Source organism: Narcine bancroftii, chromosome 6, assembly GCF_036971445.1.
Source record: "Narcine bancroftii isolate sNarBan1 chromosome 6, sNarBan1.hap1, whole genome shotgun sequence".
Lineage (NCBI taxonomy): Eukaryota > Metazoa > Chordata > Chondrichthyes > Torpediniformes > Narcinidae > Narcine > Narcine bancroftii.
The window spans coordinates 253365425-253385012 of record NC_091474.1 but is presented as its reverse complement, the minus strand read 5'-3'; the positions used below and the strand labels follow the sequence as shown (position 1 = coordinate 253385012).

The 19588-nt window shown below is 50.1% G+C and overlaps 1 protein-coding gene across 1 annotated transcript in view; it reads right to left on the bottom strand.

Moving 5' to 3' along the window:
• klhdc3 (kelch domain containing 3) overlaps nucleotides 1–19588 on the bottom strand; it is a 48308-nt gene that overhangs the window by 11274 nt on the left and 17446 nt on the right. The window contains 5 exon segments of the mRNA XM_069888000.1: nucleotides 1903–1974; nucleotides 5723–5739; nucleotides 5742–5837; nucleotides 6283–6459; nucleotides 7042–7271. Coding sequence (XP_069744101.1) covers nucleotides 1903–1974; nucleotides 5723–5739; nucleotides 5742–5837; nucleotides 6283–6459; nucleotides 7042–7198 — 519 coding nt within the window. The 5' untranslated portion in view covers nucleotides 7199–7271.

The window sequence follows — 19588 nt, the reverse complement described above, 5'->3', positions numbered from 1 at the left end:
TATTCATTAAGTCCCTTCGGTTCCACACACACTTTCCCTATTATCACACTTGATCAGTCCCATTCTTTCACATCTCATCCTCTTGCTTTTCACATACTTGTGGAACGCCTTGTGGTTTCCCTTAATCCTGCCCGCCAAGGCCTTCTCATGGCCCCTTCTGGCTCCCCTAATTTCCTTTTTAAGTTCCTTCCTGTTAGCCTTATACGGCAATCTTCTGGATCTCTAACATGACCCAGCTCTCGGAACCTTTTCTTGTTGACTAGATTTATTACAGCCTTTGTACACCACGATTCCTGTTCCCTACCATAACATCCCTGGCTCACTGCAGAACTCCACACAAATATCCTGAACATTCACCACAATTCTTCTGTAACCTTCTCTTAGAACATCTGTTCCCAATCTGTTTCCAATTTCTTGCCTGATGGCCTCATAATTCCCCTTACACAATTAAACACATTTCTAACTTGTCTGTTCCTATCTGTCTCCCCAATGTTATTGTAAAGGAGAGAGAATTATGATCAGTGTCTCCAAAATGGCCAGGTTCATTTCCCAATACCAAATCAAGTACAGATTCTCCTCTTGTAGGCTTATCTACCTATTGCATCAAGAAACCTTCCTGGACACACCTAACAAACCCCACCCCATCTAAACTCCTTGCTCGAGGGAGATGCCAATCGATATTTGAGAAATTAAAATCTCCCATTGCGACAGCTGTTATTATTACACCTTTTCCAGGATCTGTACCCTATCTGCTCCTTGATATCTCTGTTCCTATAAAAACACCCAGTTGAGTTATTGACCCCTTCCTGTTGCTAACCTCCACCCACAGAGACTCTGTAGACAATCCCTCCATGACGTCCACCTTTTCTGTGGCTGTGACACTATCTCTGATCAACAGTGCCACGGCCCCACCTTTTTTCCCTCCATGTCCTTTCTGAAACATCTAAAACCCAGAACTTGAAGTAATCAGTCCTGTCCCTGAGCCACCCAACCCCCAGTAATGGATGCCACATCGAAGTTCCAAGAACTGATCCACGCTCTAAACTCATCAGCTTTGTTCACAATACTCGAGTTAAAATAGACACATCGCAAACTATCCGTCTGAGTGTGTCCCTTCTCTACCACCTGCTGATCCTCCCTCCCACTCTGTCTCCAAGCGTTCTCTATCTGTGAGCCAACAGTTCGATCCCCCCCCCCCCCCCAACCCCACAATTCTAGTTTAAATCCTCTCCATAGCCTTAGTAAACCTCCCTGCCCAGCAGGTCACACCTTCCCCAAAAGAGGTCCCAAAGGTCCAGGAATCGGAATCCCTGGCCCCTGCTCCAATTCCTCATCCACACATATATCCCCCACCTCATTCCTATTCTTATACTCTCTGTCATCTTTGGTATCCTGCTTCTCAACTCCCTGTCATCATTTTTCAGGATCTCTTCCCTTTTCCTACCCATGTCATTGGTTCCAATATGTACCACCACCTCTGGCTGTTCTCCCTCCCACTGTAGGATATCTTGGTCGTGATCTGAAACATCACGGATCCTGGCACCTGGGAGGCAGACCACCAACCGAGTTTCTTTCCGACATCCACAGAATCGCCAGCCTGACACCCTAACTATAGATTCTATGGTTGTGTCTGTTTGTGAGTATAAAAAAGTTTAGGGGAGATGACAGAGGTAAGTTTTATTTTAAAACACAGAGTGCTGGGGGTCTGGAATGCGTTGCATGGGGCGGTGATAGAGGCTGGTACAATAGGGACATTTCAAAAACTCAGGCACATGAATCCAAGAGGGTTATGGGCATGGGGTAGGTGCAGGGTTAGATTGTTGTCGAGTCCATTTCCATGGGTCAGCACAGTATGGCAGGCCAAAGGACCTGTACTGTCCTGGAATATTCTGTGTAACTCACCTTTGCATTCACCAGGACCCAGGTCATCGTCACTGTGTCGAGCCGGTGGATGTCGTTGGAGAAGCAGTCTGCCTGCACAGACACACGGCAAAGGTCAGGCAAGTGCACACAGGCACAAGAGACTTCTACAGCCACCTCTACGCTGACGTCCTGGGGAGCTGGCCAGGAGGAAAGGGAGAGGCTGACAGACCGGAGGGCTCCAGGCCACCCTGACAACGTCCTGGTCATGGAGTCACACACACCACCACCAATTCCTGCCAAGCGCTCCCATTTGCCTGCACTTTGAATCATTTCTGCTGGTTTTCCTTGTGCTGACACCGTAACAACGGTGGAAGTTCTTTCGCTGTGTTCCTGTACGGTCTTTTTTAACAATCCAAAAGTACTATTGATGGAAGTTCTGGATAGACTGGATGTGGGGAGGATGTTTCCCAAGATGGGAGAGTCTGGGACCAGAGGCAATAGCCTCAGAATACAAAATCATCCCTTCGGAATAGAGATGAGGAGGAATTTCTTTACTCAGAGCCAGGTGAATTTAGGAGCAGGAGTCGGCCGTTCAATCTCCACCAACCTGCCTTTCCCCATATCCCTTAATTCCCTCATGATGTAGAAATCTCTCCACCCTTCTTAAATGGATTCACCAAGGTCAGATTCTACAGATTCCCCACCTGGCAGTTCCTCCTTATCTCTGTCCAAATCCTGAGGCTATATCTCCTCCTTCTGGTCTCCCCACCAATAGAAACAACGTACCTACCTCAATCTTCTCCATGTGGAATTCATGGTGGCGAACACCTATGGAGTCCACATCATTGGGGATTTTTAAGGCAAAGGTTGATAGGAAGGAATCAATGGTTACAGGAAGAAGGCAGGAAAATGGGGTGGAAATTAGCCAGGATGGAATGGCAGGAGACATGATGGGCCAAACGGGCTAATTCTCCTTTTTTGTCTCATGATCTTATTGTTTTTTCAGTTCCTGTTCAACTGCAGCAAGAAAGGATTTCTGTGCAAACGTGCATTGTATAATGCATTTAACAATAAACCCATCGTCGTTGCTGGGGGTGGTCCTCAGGGGTCCGGGTTGGGGCGTTCCTTTATAATGTCGTATATTAATGATTTTTGGATTATAGAATAGGCTTTGTGGCCAGGTTTGCAGATGATAGGAAGGTGGGTGAAGGAGCAGGTCGCGCAAAGGAAACAGGGAGTCCTGCAGAATGACAGGGACAGAGAAGGAGAATGGGCAGAGAAGTGGTAAATGAAGCAATGTGAGAATGTGCTCGCTCACGCCCCTGGGTCGAAAAAAATAAACGGGCAGATTATTTCTAAATGGGGAGAAAATTAAAAATCCCCAGATGCAAAGGGACCTGGGGGTCCTCGTGCAGGAGCCTGAAGGTAAGCTTGCAGGGTGAGTCAGTGGTGAAGAAGGAAAAAGCGAGGCTGGCCTTCACTTCCAGAGGAATCGAGTATAAGAGCAGGGATGTGATGTTGGGGGTTTATGAGGCCCTGGGGAAATCCCACGTGGAAAATTGTAAGCAGTTTGGGGCTCCTCATTTAACAAAGGATGTGCTGATGTTGGAGAGGATTCAGAGGAGGTTCGCGAAGATGATTCCGGGAATGAAAAGGTGATCACATGAGGGACGTTCAACAGCTCTTGGCCTGGACTCGTTGGGATTTAGGAGAATGAGGTGGGGGGGGGGGGGGGGGGTGTGGGGGATTTTATTGAAACATTTTGAACGTTGAAAGATGTGGACAGAGTAGATGTAGAAAGGTTGTTCCCCACGATGGAAGAGTCTGGGACAAGAGGGCACAACTTCAGGATTGAAGGGCATTCGCTTAGAACAGAGACGTGGAGGAATTTCTTCAGCCGGAGGGTGGTGAATCTGTGGGATTTATTGCCACAGGTGGATGTGGAGGCCGGGTCACTGGGGGTATTTAAGGCAGAGATTGATAGGTTCTGGATTAGCCAGGGCATCAAAGGTTCTGGGGAGAAAGTGGGGCTGAGTGGGAGAATGGCAAGGTAGACTCAATGGAGTGAATGGCCTTTTTCTGCTTCGGTCTTAGTCTAATTTTGACCAACCTTGTACACCTCTATCAGGACACCCCTCCACTTCTTTCACCCCTCTCCATTCACTCCCCATGACCAAGTTCCTGAACCCAGCAACGTCCTGATGAATTTCCTCGGCGTTCCCCAGTGCTGAGGAGTTTGATGGGCACCCACGGAGAACTTGTTTCACATGGGGTGGGGGGGGGGTCAGACATTGTCACCAACCTATCAGACGGCTAAGACCTCTGGAAAGAAGCGGGACAGCCCACAGCGAGTGCTCAAGGTCGTGTCCACACAATAGTTCCATGATCTATTATACTGCCCAGTCCCACTGACCCTTCCACCAGCCCATATCCCTCTCCACCCCTCCCACCTGTCCAAATGCTTCTTAAAACTGAGCCCACATTCACCACTTCAGCTGGCAGCTCGTTCCCCATCCCCTCCCCTCTCTGTGAGAAGAAGTTCCCCCTTTATAGAACACTAGCAGTGTTTAGTCTTTTCTCTTTGGAGCATAGAAGGATGAGAGGAGACTCGACAAGATTCTGAGAGGCATAGATAGAGTGGACAGACAGCACCTGTTTCCCAGGGCAGGATCAGCAAACACCAGAGGACGAGTTTACAAAGTGAAGGGAGGGAGATTTAGGACAGACGTTAGGGGGAAGTTTTATTTTTATGCAGAGAGTTGTGGGGGCCTGGAATGCCTCGCCAGGGGTGGTGGTGGAGGGGTGGAACATTGAGGGCATTTAAAAGACTCTTAGACAGACACATGGATGGAAGGAAAATAGAGGGTTACAGGTGTGAGGGAGGGAAAAATGAGATTGTTGAGTTGAGTTTTACTGGTAGGCACAACATCGTGGGCTGAAGGGCCTGTATTGTGTTGGGATGGTCTATGTTCCAATATGAGGCATCTGGACGGACACAGACACAGAGGTAAGGGAGGGATACGAACCAAGAACAGGATAGTTCAGGTGGATGAAGGCATGGAGGTCTACGGGCTGACCTCAAGAGAATAAAGTTTCACCACTCTCTCTCCCACATCAATGGCTCCATCATGGAGAACACAACGGGGGGAGGTCAGAGAGAAGAAGCGATTTGTTCACATCGGTCTACCAAATTCTCAGCAATCCCATTGGGTTGCGGAACCTGAAAGCGCTCGACAAACTCAGCAGGTCACGCAGCATCTGCAGAAAGGCAGGCCAATATTTCCCCCTTTCCCTCTCCTCCAGCTCCCCACTCCCTTCAGAAGGTGGCCTCCATCACTACTCAGCTTCTCCCTCCTCTACCCTCCCACCTATGTACCCCATTGGCCTCTTACCTGTTAGCCTGTGCCCCTCACCCCCCCTCCATCCTCCCCACACTTTTTGATTGGTTTTTCTAGATGCCGGATGAGGGGCCAGGTCCGAAACGTTGGCCACCCTTTACTCCCTCTGGACGCTGTGTGAACTGCTGAGTTTCTCCAGCACGTTTGTGGACTTCACTTGACGCCAGCGTGTGCAGATTTTTCTGTTTAACTCCATCTCTTCTTTACCTGGTCCCGTCCTTTTCTCTCCTGCCTTCCCCTCCACCCCGAAACATCGACTGACTGCCCCGACCCAGGGGTGCCGCCGCTGAGACCTACTCCAGCTCATCGGCTGTGTGGGCACGGGGTGCGTCCAGTACCCGAGTTGTCCCCGGGGTGACGGAAGGGCAGACAGCATGGGAGGTGCCCACCAAAGGGATGACTCAGCAACGCAGGGGCAGAGGGCAGAGGCCTTGCGCTGGGCACTGCCGCGCCATCCTTACCAGCTGCTCGTAGCCCCAAAGATGAACATGAACTTGCCCAGAGCACAGGCAGAGTGTCCATCCCGAGCCCCAGGGATGGAGCCTTGGACCTTTGGGGTAGACCAGCTGTGGGTGTCTGCAAGGGAGGAGGGAAAGATGGGGGGAGAGAGAGGGGAGAGGGATGGGGAGAGGGGTGGGGGAAGGGGGGAAGTGGGGAGAGGGGTGGGAGAGAGTGGGGGAGGTGAAAAGAAAACAAACATTTAACATATTTGCTGTGCCCCCCATTGGGAATGGCTGTTGTACAGGAACTCCCCTCTCCACTGATCCCTCCCCCCCCCCTCCCCCGTACCCACCCTCCCCATCCACATCTCCTCCCTCCCTCCCTGTCCCCTCCTCCCTCCCATCCTGTCCCCTCCCTCCCTGTCCCCTCCCTCTCCATCCACCCCCCATCCCCTCCCTCCCTCCCTGTCTGCCCCCCGTCCTCCCCCTCCCTCCCTCGCCATCCCCTCCCTTCGCCAAGGGAAGGAAAGAGGGGGATGGGGGTGGGGGTGGGAGGGTGCAGACCCCCAGGCTATACTCACAGACATCGAAGGCATACAGGACGTTGCAGGCGCCCTCGGTATCGTTGCGACCACCCCAGATGTAGACGGTGTCATCCACCAGCACGGCCGTGTGCCCGTACCTCATGTAGGGAACTGGAGGAGCACGGTCCCAGCGGTCCGAACAGAAGGGAGGCAGTTTGGTCCAACGCAGCGACACTGTGGGGGCACAAGACCCGTCACCCTGTCTCATCCCATCCCAACCCCTCCCGTCCTGTCCACTTGCATCGTTCATTCCCCTGTCTTGTTCCCCCGCTCCCCCCCCCCCACCCCGTCACATTATCCCGTCCTGTCCCCGAATCCCATCCCATCCATCACTGGATCACTGGTTTAGTGGGTGGGGGTGGGGCAGAGAAGGGGGTCAGGGCAGAAAATGGGGCAGGAGAAGGTAAGATAGAGCATGGGGAACAGGGTGGGCAGGTCAGGGGGAGGCGAGATGGGGTAGGGAGAAGGGGCAGAACAGGGCGGGGAGAGGGGGATGGGAAAGGGTGAGGTGGTACAGGGAAGGTGATGGGGCAAGTGGAGTGGGAGGGGGCACGGAGGCAGGGCAGGGGAATGGGGTGGGTGGGGGAGGAGTCAAGAAGGGACAGAGAGAAGAGCAGCCCCCAGCTCCCCCCATAGAGGGTGTGGCCAAACTGAGTGCATATCTTAGTCCAGGTACTCGAGGGGCTGGGGGCAGGGAAGGGAGAGACAACCCCCCCCCCCCCCCCCCCCCCCCCCCAACCACCCAGTGCAGCTTACCTGCATTGAAGACATGCACGTCAATCTGCCGCAGGGTCTCATAGTCCTCCCCTGAGCAGTAGCCGCCGCCGAACGAGTAGACCCGGTGCCCAACGGCCACTGCGGCATGGTTGACCCTGCGTGGGCCTCCCTCCAGATGCACTGCCCACCTCAGCATCCCCCTCGGCTGGGGATCGGCCTGCAGGGCCGCTCCCTGCCGCCGACTCACACCCGGCTCATCTCTGATGCAGCTGGGGGCAGAGAATGAGTCACGGTCACCATTGCAGCCCCACAACACGGCAACATCTCCCCCTCCACCACCCTCCCCTGCCTGGGAGAACGTCCTCACCCTTGCACTTTCTCCAGGTTACAGGAGTTGACTTGGGAACCCACATGGGCCTCAGCAATGCCTGCCTTTTTCTTGGTTACGTGGAGGAATCCATGCTACAAGCCAACACCGGCAGGGCCCCTCAACTCTTCCTCCGCTACATCGACAACTGCAATGGTGTTGCCTCATGTCCCCATGATGAGCCTGTTGACTTCATCCTCTTTGCTGCCAACTTCCATCCTGACCCCAAATTCACTGGGTCCATCTCAAGCAACCCTCTCCCTTCCCTCCATCTCTCTGTCTCCATCTCGGGAGACCAACTCTCGACAGATGTACCCATGAGCTCTCGTGGACACCAACTGTCCAAATTCTTCTTAAATGTTATAATTGAGCTCACATTCACCACTTCAGCTGGCAACTCGTTTCACACCCCTTCCCCTTTCTGTGTGAAGTTCCCCCTCATGTTCCCCTAAACTTTTCCCCTTTCACCCTTAACCCATGTCCTCTAGTTTGTATCTCACCCACCCTCAGTGGAAAAAGCCGAGCTACCTTTACTCTGTCTGTCCCCCTCATCATTTTAAATACCTCGATCAAATCTCCCCTCATTCTTCTACACTCCAGGGAATAAAGTCCTAACCTGCTGAACCTTTCCTTGTAACTCAGCTCCTGAAGTTTGGGCAACATCCTAGTAAAATCTTCTCTGCCTCTTTCTATCTTATTGAGATCTTTCCTGTAGTTTGGTGACCAAAACTGCACACAATTCTCCATATTGGGCCTCACCAATGTCTTATACAACTTTACCATAACATCCCAGCTCCTTCCATTCTCCAAATTCCCCCGCCTCCGTCACATCTTCTCCCAGGATGAGGACGTCCATGCCATATCATTGGAGATGTCCTCCTTCTTCAAACAACATGACTTTCCCTCCACCACCATCAACTCGGCGCTCACCGACATCTCCTCTATTACCCGCACATCTGCCCTGGCCCCCTCCACCCCCACACACAAGGACAGGATTTCCCTTGTCCTCACGCATACCCCACCAACCTCCGGATTTCCACCACCTACTACATGATCTCACCACTAGACGCATCTTTTCCTCTCCACCTTCCACAGGGACCACTCCCTCCACAACTCCCTTGTCCACTCCTCCCTTCCTCCAAATCACCCGCTTGGTACCAACCCGCGACTGCAAGAATAGGGCTTTATTGCCGGGAGAATAGAAGAGTGAGGGGAGATTTGATAGAGGCATGCAAAATTATGAAGGGGGACAGATTTCAGATTTATTGTCAAAGTACATACACGACATCACAGACAAGCCTCAGATTCCTTTTTCCTGCGGACACAGCAGGATTACCACTATAGATACTGCTTACATTGATATGTACAAAAACAAAGGCAAGAAATCAGACTGCTCAAACTACAGGGGAATCACGCTGCTCTCCATTGCAGGCAAAATCTTCGCTAGGATTCTCCTAAATAGAATAATACCTAGTGTCGCCGAGAATATTCTCCCAGAATCACAGTGCGGCTTTCGCGCAAACAGAGGAACTATTGACATGGGCTTTGCCCTCAGACAGCTCCAAGAAAAGTGCAGAGAACAAAACAAAGGACTCTACATCACCTTTGTTGACCTCACCAAAGCCTTCGACACTGTGAGCAGGAAAGGGCTTTGGCAAATACTAGAGCGAATCGGATGCCCCCCAAAGTTCCTCAACATGGTTATCCAATTGCACGAAAACCAACAAGGTCGGGTCAGATACAGCAATGAGCTCTCTGAACCCTTCTCCATTAACAATGGCGTGAAGCAAGGCTGTGTTCTCGCACCAACCCTCTTTTCAATCTTCTTCAGCATGATGCTGAACCAAGCCATGATAGTCCTCAACAATGAAGACGCTGTTTACATCCGGTACCGCACGGATGGCAGTCTCTTCAATCTGAGGCGCCTGCAAGCTCACACCAAGACACAAGAGAAACTTGTCCGTGAACTACTCTTTGCAGACGATGCCGCTTTAGTTGCCCATTCAGAGCCAGCTCTTCAGCGCTTGACGTCCTGCTTTGCGGAAACTGCCAAAATGTTTGGCCTGGAAGTCATCCTGAAGAAAACGGAGGTCCTCCATCAGCCAGCTCCCCACCATGACTACCAGCCCCCCCACATCTCCATCGGGTACACAAAACTCAAAACGGTCAACCAGTTTACCTATCTCGGCTGCACCATTTCATCAGATGCAAGGATCGACAATGAGATAGACAACAGACTCGCCAAGGCAAATAGCGCCTTTGGAAGACTACACAAAAGAGTCTGGAAAAACAACCAACTGAAAAACCTCACAAAGATAAGCGTATACAGAGCCGTTGTCATACCCACACTCGTGTTCGGCTCCGAATCATGGGTCCTCTACCGGCATCACCTACGGCTCCTAGAACGCTTCCACCAGCATTGTCTCCGCTCCATCCTCAACATTCATTGGAGCGCTTTCATCCCTAACGTCGAAGTACTCGAGATGGCAGAGGTCGACAGCATCGAGTCCACGCTGCTGAAGATCCAGCTGCGCTGGGTGGGTCACGTCTCCAGAATGGAGGACCATCGCCTTCCCAAAATCGTGTTATATGGCGAGCTCTCCACTGGCCACCGTGACAGAGGTGCACCAAAGAAGAGGTACAAGGACTGCCTAAAGAAATCTCTTGGTGCCTGCCACATTGACCACCGCCAGTGGGCTGATATCGCCTCAAACCGTGCATCTTGGCGCCTCACAGTTTGGCGGGCAGCAACCTCCTTTGAAGAAGACCGCAGAGCCCACCTCACTGACAAAAGGCAAAGGAGGAAAAACCCAACACCCAACCCCAACCAACCAATTTTCCCCTGCAACCGCTGCAACCGTGTCTGCCTGTCCCGCATCGGACTTGTCAGCCACAAACGAGCCTGCAGCTGACGTGGACATTTACCCCCTCCATAAATCTTCGTCCGCGAAGCAAGCCAAAGAAGAAGATATTGATATGTAGGAGATAGACAGTAAATGTAGGTCGGCTTTTTCCACTGAGCGTAGGTGAAATACAGACAAGAGGACATGGGTTAAGAGCTAAAGGGGAAAAGTTTAGGGGAACATGAGTGGGATCTTCCTCACACAGAGAGGGGTGGGGGTGTGGAATGAGCTGCCAGCTGAAGTGGTGAATGTGGGCTCAATTTTAACATTTAAGAAGAATTTGGACAGGCCCATGGATGGGAGGGGTATGGAGGGCTATGGGACCAGGGAGAATAATGGTTCGCCACAACATTGGCCTGTTTCTGTGCTGTAGCGTTCTATGGTTCTAAAGTTCCTTTGTGTTTATTTAGGCAGGTAGGTGGAGTTAGGTCATAAATTAGATCAGCCATGATCGTATTGAATGGCGGAGCAGGCTCGATGGGCCATTTTTGGCCCACTCCTGTTCCTACTTCCTATGTTCCTAAAGGATTACCTCTGCTGGACCCTCAATACCTCATTAGTCAAGATGCTTCCTAAGGAAGTTGAGGAGGTCCAGCCTACCCACACCATCTTAACCATCAGGTGGTGGTGGAGACTGGTACAATAGGGGCATTCCACAGGAGCGCAATAGAGTGTCCTGTCCCTCATATTGTGGATGGTCACTGTCAGTATAGAGGGTGATTAAAACTGCTGAGAAGGTCACTGGGCTCTCCCTTCCCTCTATCAACAATATCTCTACCAGCTACCATCACGTCAACCTTCTGCAGGAGCCTCTATCGAGAGTGTCCTGTCCGGCTGCTTCACGGTGTAGGGGCAGTTACTGCAGAGAGATGGATCGGGGTCAATCCACAGGGACGTAAGAGTGGCCGAGAGGATCAGTGGAGTCTCCCCCACCACCCCCCCCACCCACCCCCCACCATCGACGTGATCTACTGGGATCAGTGTCTGAAGAGGGCAGGCAAAATCATGGAGGACCCCTAAAACCCCACTCACAGCATCTTTTAGCTGCTCCCGTCAGGGAAGAGATCCAGGAGGATCAGGGCCAGCGCCACCAGGCTGAGGAGCAGCTTCTTCCCACAGGCAATGAGAATGGTGAATAACCAAAGGAACTGCTCAGTCACCCTTCGGGACCCTCGTATTTATTTTTATCGATGAAACACTTGTCCTGCGTGTGTATTGTTTATCTGTCTGTGTGCTGTGTCTGCGAGTTTTTCCCCGAGGACCGGAGAATCCTGCTTTGTTGGGTTGTACTTGTACAATCACAGATGCCAAAGAATCTGAATTGATCTACAGGGAGCAGTGCTTTAAAGAGAGCTCAGAGAATCATCGAGAGCCTTCACCATCCAACTCGTAGTATCTTTGAATCACTACCTTCGAGGAAGAGGTACAGGAGCATAAAAACCAGGATGGTCAAGCTGGGAAGCAGGTTCTTCCCACTGCCGCCAGTGAGAATGTGGAAAAATCCTAAACACCTGTAAATTAATTTTAGATATTTATTGTGGATCACTATGTATATATGTCGTTTGTGTGGAGGGTGTACTGTGTGTGTGCAATGGTTCGGAGATGAGCTGTTTCGACAGGTTGTACATGTACAATCAGATGACAATAAACTGGGGGAAAGTTTAGGTGAGACACCAGAGTGGTGGGGGCCTGGAATGCACTGCCAGGGGTGGTGGTGGAGGCTGGTACAATAGGGGCATTCAAGACTCTTAGACTGGCACATGGATGGAAGGAAAACAGGGTTGTAGGTGTGAGGGAGGGAAAGGGGTGAATTATTGTAGAGTAGGTTTATGTTAGGTTGGCACAACCTTGTGGGCTGAAGAGCCTGTTCTGTGCTGGAATCTTCTATAAAAGCATGGATATAATGGTGATGCTTTATGGAGCAAGGGGCTGAGTGCACTTGGGAGTATTGTGATCAGTTTTGGGCTCCTTGTGTTGGCACGGGAATGGTCAGTACAGATTAATGAGAATGATCTCTGGAATGAAAGGGTGTTCACATGAGGAGTGTGTGAAGGCTCCAGGACTGCACTCGCTGGAGTTTAGAAGGACGAGGAGAGAGCTCATTGAAATCTATCAATAACTGACAGGCCTGGACAGAGTGGATGTGGAGGGGGTGTTGCCTATGGGGTGGGGTGGGGGAGGAATCTGGGAGCAGAGGGCACAGCATCAGGTGACAAAAGCATCCTTTTAGAACAGAGATGAGGAGGAATTTCTTCACCTAGAGGGAGGTGAATCAAAGCAATTTATTATCTCTGACAGTATGGAGGCTGAACCATTGGGGAGATTTAAGACAGAGTAGTTTATCGATTAGGATGGGAATCAAGGATTACAGGGAGAAGACAAGAGAATCGGGATGAAAGGAATATTAAATCTGCCAAGATGGAATGGCGGGGCAGACTTGATGGACCGAATGGTCTGATTTGCTCCACCTCTTAGGGTCTTCAGCTAACATGACTGTGCTGGGCAAGGTCCAAATCCCTGTCCATTCCCTGCATCGACCTGGCTCCTCGCATTGAATCAGTGGTGAAGGCAAATGCAAAGCTGGCATTCGTTTCAAGAAGATTAGAATCTTAAGAGCAGGGATGTGATGTTGGGGGTTTATAAGGCCCTGGAGAGACCCCACATGGAGAATTGTGAACAGTTTTGGGCTCCTCATTTAAGAAAAGATGTGCTGACGTTGGATAGGGTTCAGAGGAGCTTCACAAGCACCTAATGGCCTGGATACACCTGGGATCGTTTGATCTCAGAAGCTAAGCAGGTACAGGCTTGGTCAGTACTTGGAGGGGAGACAGTCTAGTGGTTGCTGGACAAAGTGGCGCCTCTCTGTCTGCCTTACGGTGGACCAAAGATAAAGAATTTCATGTAATAATGGAACCTTTCCCTTTAGCAAGGATGATTCTGGGAATGAAAGGATTATCACATGAGGAGCTTTTGAGGCCTGGACTCGTTGGGTTTAGGAGAGAGGGGTGAGGGGAAGGGAATCCTCATTGAGACATTTTGAATGTTGAAAGACATGGACAGAGTAGATGCAGAAAGGTTGTTTCCCACGACGGGAAGGTCCAGGACAAGAGGGCACAACTTCAAGATTGAAAGGCATCCACTTAGAACAGACACAAGGCGGAATTATTTTCAGCCGGGGTAGGGGGAGGGGATGTAAATCTGTGGAATTTGTTGCCATAGGCGGTTGTGGACCATAGGCTGTTGTGGAGACCGGGCAGAGATCGATAGGCTCTTGATTAGCCAGGGCACCAAACGTTATGGGGAGATGGCTGGCTGAGTGGGAACTCGTGATTAAATGGCGGGGCAGACTCTATGGGCAGAATGGCCTTTTTCTGCACCTGTGCCTTACGGTCAGGGTATCTGCTTCACCCACCCAGTACTTACACCACACACTTCCTCAGGGAATCCCCAGAATTCCTCCTGGATCTTCTCAGAGAACACAGCCGCATCCAGCCCCAGGATTGCCCAGGCACGTGTCCAGGGAAGAGGCTGAGAATGTGGCAGCATCTCCCACATCAGACACACGAGAGCAGCAGCAAGGCCCTTCGGCCCTCCCATCCTGCCCCACCAACCAATGGCTGATCTGTGCTGACTCTTCCCGTGCCAGTTTCCCACCCCCCCGTCCCCATCTGGTACACCACTGGCCACTACTATACATGCTGTTATTTATTCACCAGCCTCTGTTTACCACAGCTTTCTGCTTAACACATGCAGAACAAACATTCCCTCTACACCTTGGTACTTGGCAATGAACAAAAGTGAGGAATGTTGATATAACATTCAAATGCTTTCCATATTCATCTTCTCCCTAACGACCTTGGTTCACCTTCTGCAATCGGATCCCAAGTCATCTTGCCTAACATCAACCCTTGCCAATTCCAGTGCAGGGCAGGCCCTTCAGTGTACAGTATGGTGCCAACCTGTGTAAACCTACTCGACAAACTAAACCTTTCCTTACCTCACATCCACCGCCTTTTATTTGTGCCAATCTAAGAGCCACTAAAATGTCCCTATTGTTCCAGCCTCCAGCACCACTCCTGGTAATACATCTAGGCACCCACGACCCTGTGTGGAGAAAACTTCCCGCTGGTGTCTCCCGTAAACTTTCTTCCCTTGACTTTGCACAGATGACCTCTGGTATTTGTTGCTGTCCACCCAACCTGGTCTCACAAGATGTGCTCCAACCTAGGCAACATCCTGGGAAATCCCCTCTCCATAGCTTCCACATCCTTCCAGTAATGAGGCGACCAGAACTGAACAACATATTCCAAGTACAGTCTATCCATTTCAAACGATCACTTGCCTCTTTGTTAGCTACAGATTACGTCCCTTTCTCACGGAGTCCCCCCTTTTGATCAGGGTAAACTCTTGCTCACCCATGAAAGGCCAGCTGTTGCCTTGCACTTGTTCGTCCAACCCAGCAATTCTCCCTCCTGCAGTTACAACGGCCCCTTCTGAAATTGAAGGCCTGTGGTGTTAATCCTTAAACTGCATTTGGCAATCAATGACATTTTGTTCCTATTAATATCCTTCCCCATTACATCCTTGGAAAGCCTCCTGGGCACAGGAACGCACAAAGGGACACCATGCTATTCACTTGGTTTACTGTCATCTGATTGTCAAGTCCAACCCGATGAAACAGCGTTCTCTGGTCCTGGGTGCTCAACACACAGACATACAGGCAGACGTCACACTTACAGACAAAGAATACAAACGTAAAAAATAATAAATATTATCCAATAAATAGTCGTGTCTCGGTTTGTATGAGCTTTTGTTTCAGTCGTTTAGCAGCAATCACAGCAAACCCAGGTTGAAATCCAGCGCTGCTTGTACATTCTCCCTGGGACCTGTGTGGGCTTTAAATTTAAATCTAGACATAATAGGCCCTTCTGGCCCAGGACCCTGTGCTGCCCAACAATCCCTGTAGGTTTTTGAAGGGCTCCTCCGGGGAAAACCCACGCAAACACAGGGAGAACGTACAAATGCCTTGCAGACAGCACGGGATTCAAACCCAGGTCCCGATCGCTGGCGCTGTAATGGTGTTGTGTTAACCTCGGTACTCCGATTCCCTCTCACTTTCCAAAGGCGTGCAGGGTTAGAAAGTCAATCAGTCTCGGGTGTATTTAGGCACCGTGGACTGAATTAAAAATTAACTACAACTGCAAATACTTCTCTCTCTCACAGTTAGTACTCTCTTATAATAAACTCTCATTTCACAAGCAGGCCAACAACAGCCCAGGCCCAGAGTGGCCCCACAACAAACATCCCCCAAATGCTGTCACGTGAGCTCCTGCCAGTTCTCTCCATTCAATCAGCATGGGACAGCCATCTCCCACCGTAATTACAGCTCCCTTCAAACACGCTTTTGGTATTTAACCCATTCCTGCTCAAACTTAGTGACGGGGAGGCCGAGGAGTTGAGCTTATTGTCATACACACAAGTACAGTGAACAGATATACAGGAATTCTTGCTTGTTGCAGCCACACAGTAACACAAGATCCACCAGCAACACTGTGTAATAAACCATAACTACATGCCAAGAGAGAAAAAAGAACATATATACACTACATGGACTTTACTGAAGCCTTTGACAAGGTCCCGCGTGGGAGATGGGGATTCATGGTGAAGTAGTGACTGGATTCGACAATGGCTGGATGGAAGAAGCCAGAGAATAGTGGTGGATAATGCTTCTCAGACTGGAGGCCTATGACTAGTGGGGCCTCAGGCAGGGATCGGTGCTGGGACCATTGTTGTTTGTTATCTATATCAATGATCTGGATGATAATGTGGTAAATTGGATCAGCAAGTTTGCAGATGACACTAAGATTGGAGGCGTTGTGGACAGTGAGGAAGGTTTTCAAAGCTTGCAGAGGGATCTGGACCAGCTGGGAAAATGGGCTGAAAAATGGCAGATGGAGTTTAATACAGACAAGTGTGAGGTGTTGCATTTTGGAAGGACAAACCAAGAACTCACCTGGAGTATTGTGTTCAGTTTTGGTCTCCTTATCTGAGGAAGGACATCATTGCCATGGAGAAAGTGCAGAAAAGGTTGACCAGATTGATACCAGGGATGGCGGGACTTGCATATGAGGAAAGGCTAGAACGACTCGGCTTGTACTTGCTGGAGTTTAGATGATTAAGAGGAGATTTAATAGAAACGTTCAAAATTCCTAAGGGGTTTGACAGGCTAGATGCAGGAAGATTGTTCCCAATGTAGAAACTCACGTGAATAGGGTGGTGAAGAAGGCTTTTAGTATGCTGGCCTTTATCAATCATTGCATGGAATATAGGAGTTGGGAGGTGATGTTGAGATTGTATAAGACGTTGGTGCGGCCTCATTTGGAGTTCTGTGTGCAGTTCTGGTCGCCTAATTATAGGAAGGATATAAACAGAGTGGAGAGAGTGCAGAGAAGGTTTACCAGAATGTTACCTGGGTTTAAGCATCTAGAGTACATGGAGAGATTGGGCAGATTAGGTCTTTATTCTTTGGAGCGTAGAAGGTTGAGATGGGATTTGATAGAAGTATTTAAGATTATGAAAGGGATAGACAGAGTGGATGTGGATAGACTATTTCCGTTAAGAGGAGGAAAGATTAAAACAAGAGGACATGAGTTAAGAATTAAGGGGCAGAGGTTTAGAGGTAACATGAGGGGGAACTTCTTTACTCAGAGAGTGGTAGCCGTGTGGAATGATCTTCTGGGAGAAATAGTGGCGGCGGAGTCAATTGTATTATTTAAGAAAAGGTTGGACAGGTATATGGATGAGAGGAAGATGGAGGGTTATGGGCATTGTGCAGGGAGGTGGGACTAGAGAGGGGTGTTTGGTTCGGTGCGGACTAGAAGGGCCTAATGGCCTGTTTCCATGCTGTAATTGTTATGTTATGTTATGTTGAGCAAATCTCGAACCAGGGGTCACAGTTTAAGGATAAAGGGGAAGTCCTTTAGGACTGAGATGAGGAAGAATTTTTTCACTCAGAGGGTGGTGAATTTATGGAATTCTCTGGCACAGGAAGTGATTGAGGCCGGTTCCATAGCTATATTTAAGAGAGAGTTAGATTTAGTACTTGTGACTAGGGGGATCAGGGGGTATGGAGAGAGAGCTGAAACAGGGTACTGAGTGGATGATCAGCCATGATCAAAATAAATGGCAGTGCAGGCCTGAAGGGCCAAATGGCCTCCTCCTACACCTAATTTCTATGTTTCTAAAGGATGTACACAGTAAATGTTCGGGCACTGAGGAGTGGGGTAGAACAGAGGGATCTGGGAATACAGATACAGAATTCCCTGAAAGTGGTGTCACAGGTGGACGGGGTTGTAAAGAGAGCTAGGATGTTGTGGTGAAGTTGTACAGGACATTGGTGAGGCCCAATTTGGAGAATTGTGTGCAGTTTTGGTCACCAAACTACAGGAAAGATCTCAATAAGATAGAAAGAGGCAGAGAAGATTGACTAGGATGTTGCCCGGACTTCAGGAACTGAGTTACAGGGAAAGGTTCAACAGGTTAAGACTTTATTCCCTGGGGTGGAGAAGAATGAGGGGAGATTTGATCAATTAATTTAAAATGATGAGGGGGACAGACAGAGTAAACGTAGGTCGGCTTTTTCCACTGAGGGTGGGTGAGATACAAACTAGAGGACATGGGTTAAGGGTGAAAGGGGAAAGGTTTGGGGGAACATGAGGGGGAACTTCCTCACACAGAGAGGGGTGGGGGTGTGGAACGAGCTGCCAGCTGAAGTGGTGAATGTGGGCTCAATTTTAATATTTAAGAAGAATTTGGACAGGGCTATGGACTGGGTGCAGGTCAGTGAGATAAAGCAAAAGAAAATAGTTTGGCACAGACTAGAGGGGCTGAAGGGGCCTGTTTCTGTGATGTAATGTTCTATGGTTCTTTGTAAGGATACTGTATGTGCATAAATATTCACATTTGCAGTTAGACCAATAGAAATGTACAGTTTCAACAGTGCAGACAGATATTTTGGTGTACCCTGCAGGTTCAAGAGTCTGAGAATTGTTGGGAATAAACTGCTCATGAACTGAGATGCTGGACTTCAGGCTTCTGAACCTTCAGCCTAAAGGTATCCATGAGAAGAGTTTATGACCTGGGTGAAGGGGGGGGGGGGGGTGGTTTAATGACGTTGGCTGCTTTCTTGAGGCTGCGTCTTATATAGATGTCTGCAATGGATGGCAGGTCAGATCAATTCCCTCCCCCCTCTCCTGCTCTGCTGTTCAAACCATATCCATCCCAAGCCTTGCTCTTCACCCAGTCCATAGCCCTCCATACCCCTCACATCTACGGACCTGTCCAAATTCCTCTTAAATGTTAAAATTGAGCCCGTGTTCACCACTTCAGCTGGCAGCTCGTTCCACACCCCCACCCCTCTCTATTTGAAAAAGATCCCCCTAAACTTTTCCCCTTTCACCCTTAACCCATGTCCTCTGGTTTGTATCTCAGTAGAAAAAGCTGACCTACATTTACTGTGTCCATACCCACCATGATCACCACATCCCCCTCCACTCCTCCTCATGAGACACTTCCTGCGTATGCAGACAAGGGCAGCTCCAGCAAGTTGAGAACTGTGTCGACTAACTCCCCGTCCAACTCCAGAACACTCCCTCTGGCCACAGTACATATGGCAGTGGGTGCCCATCGCTCCTCCACTGAAGGTATCCCTGAAAGGTCCCCCACCACCATCATCCCCCTCCACCCAGGTCACACCCTCCTCACTGCTGCCTGTGGGCAGAAGGTACAGAAGCTTGAAGATGACACCTCCAAGGACAGAATGCACTGCTGTTGCTCACCCAGGCTACTCCAACACCAGCTTCCCAACTAATGGACAAAGTCTGGCGCAACTCAGCAGGTCAAGCAGGATCCGTAGGGGAGATGGAACGGCCGAGTTTGCAAGCCAAAACTCCTCATCAAGGCTGAGTGGGCGGAGCGGAAATGAACAGAGAGGGATGGAGGATGAGGGACTGATGGGGAGGGCGATGGGCAGAATTGGCTGTTGATTGGCAGGTGCCAACCCTCTGGAGTTTATTCTTGTCCTGAGGGTTGGCGCCTCCGTGCCAGGGAGTGATGCAACTATCTAGAATGCCCTCCACGGTCCACCTGTAGAGGTTTGCGAGAGCCTTCGGTGACGAACCAAATCTCCTCAGACACCTCCCAAAGTTTAGCTGCTGGCAAGCCCTCTTTGTGATTGCATCGACATGGAGGCTCCAGGACCAATCCTCGGAGATATTGACCCCGAGGTATCTGTTGACCCTCAGTCGATGAGGACTGG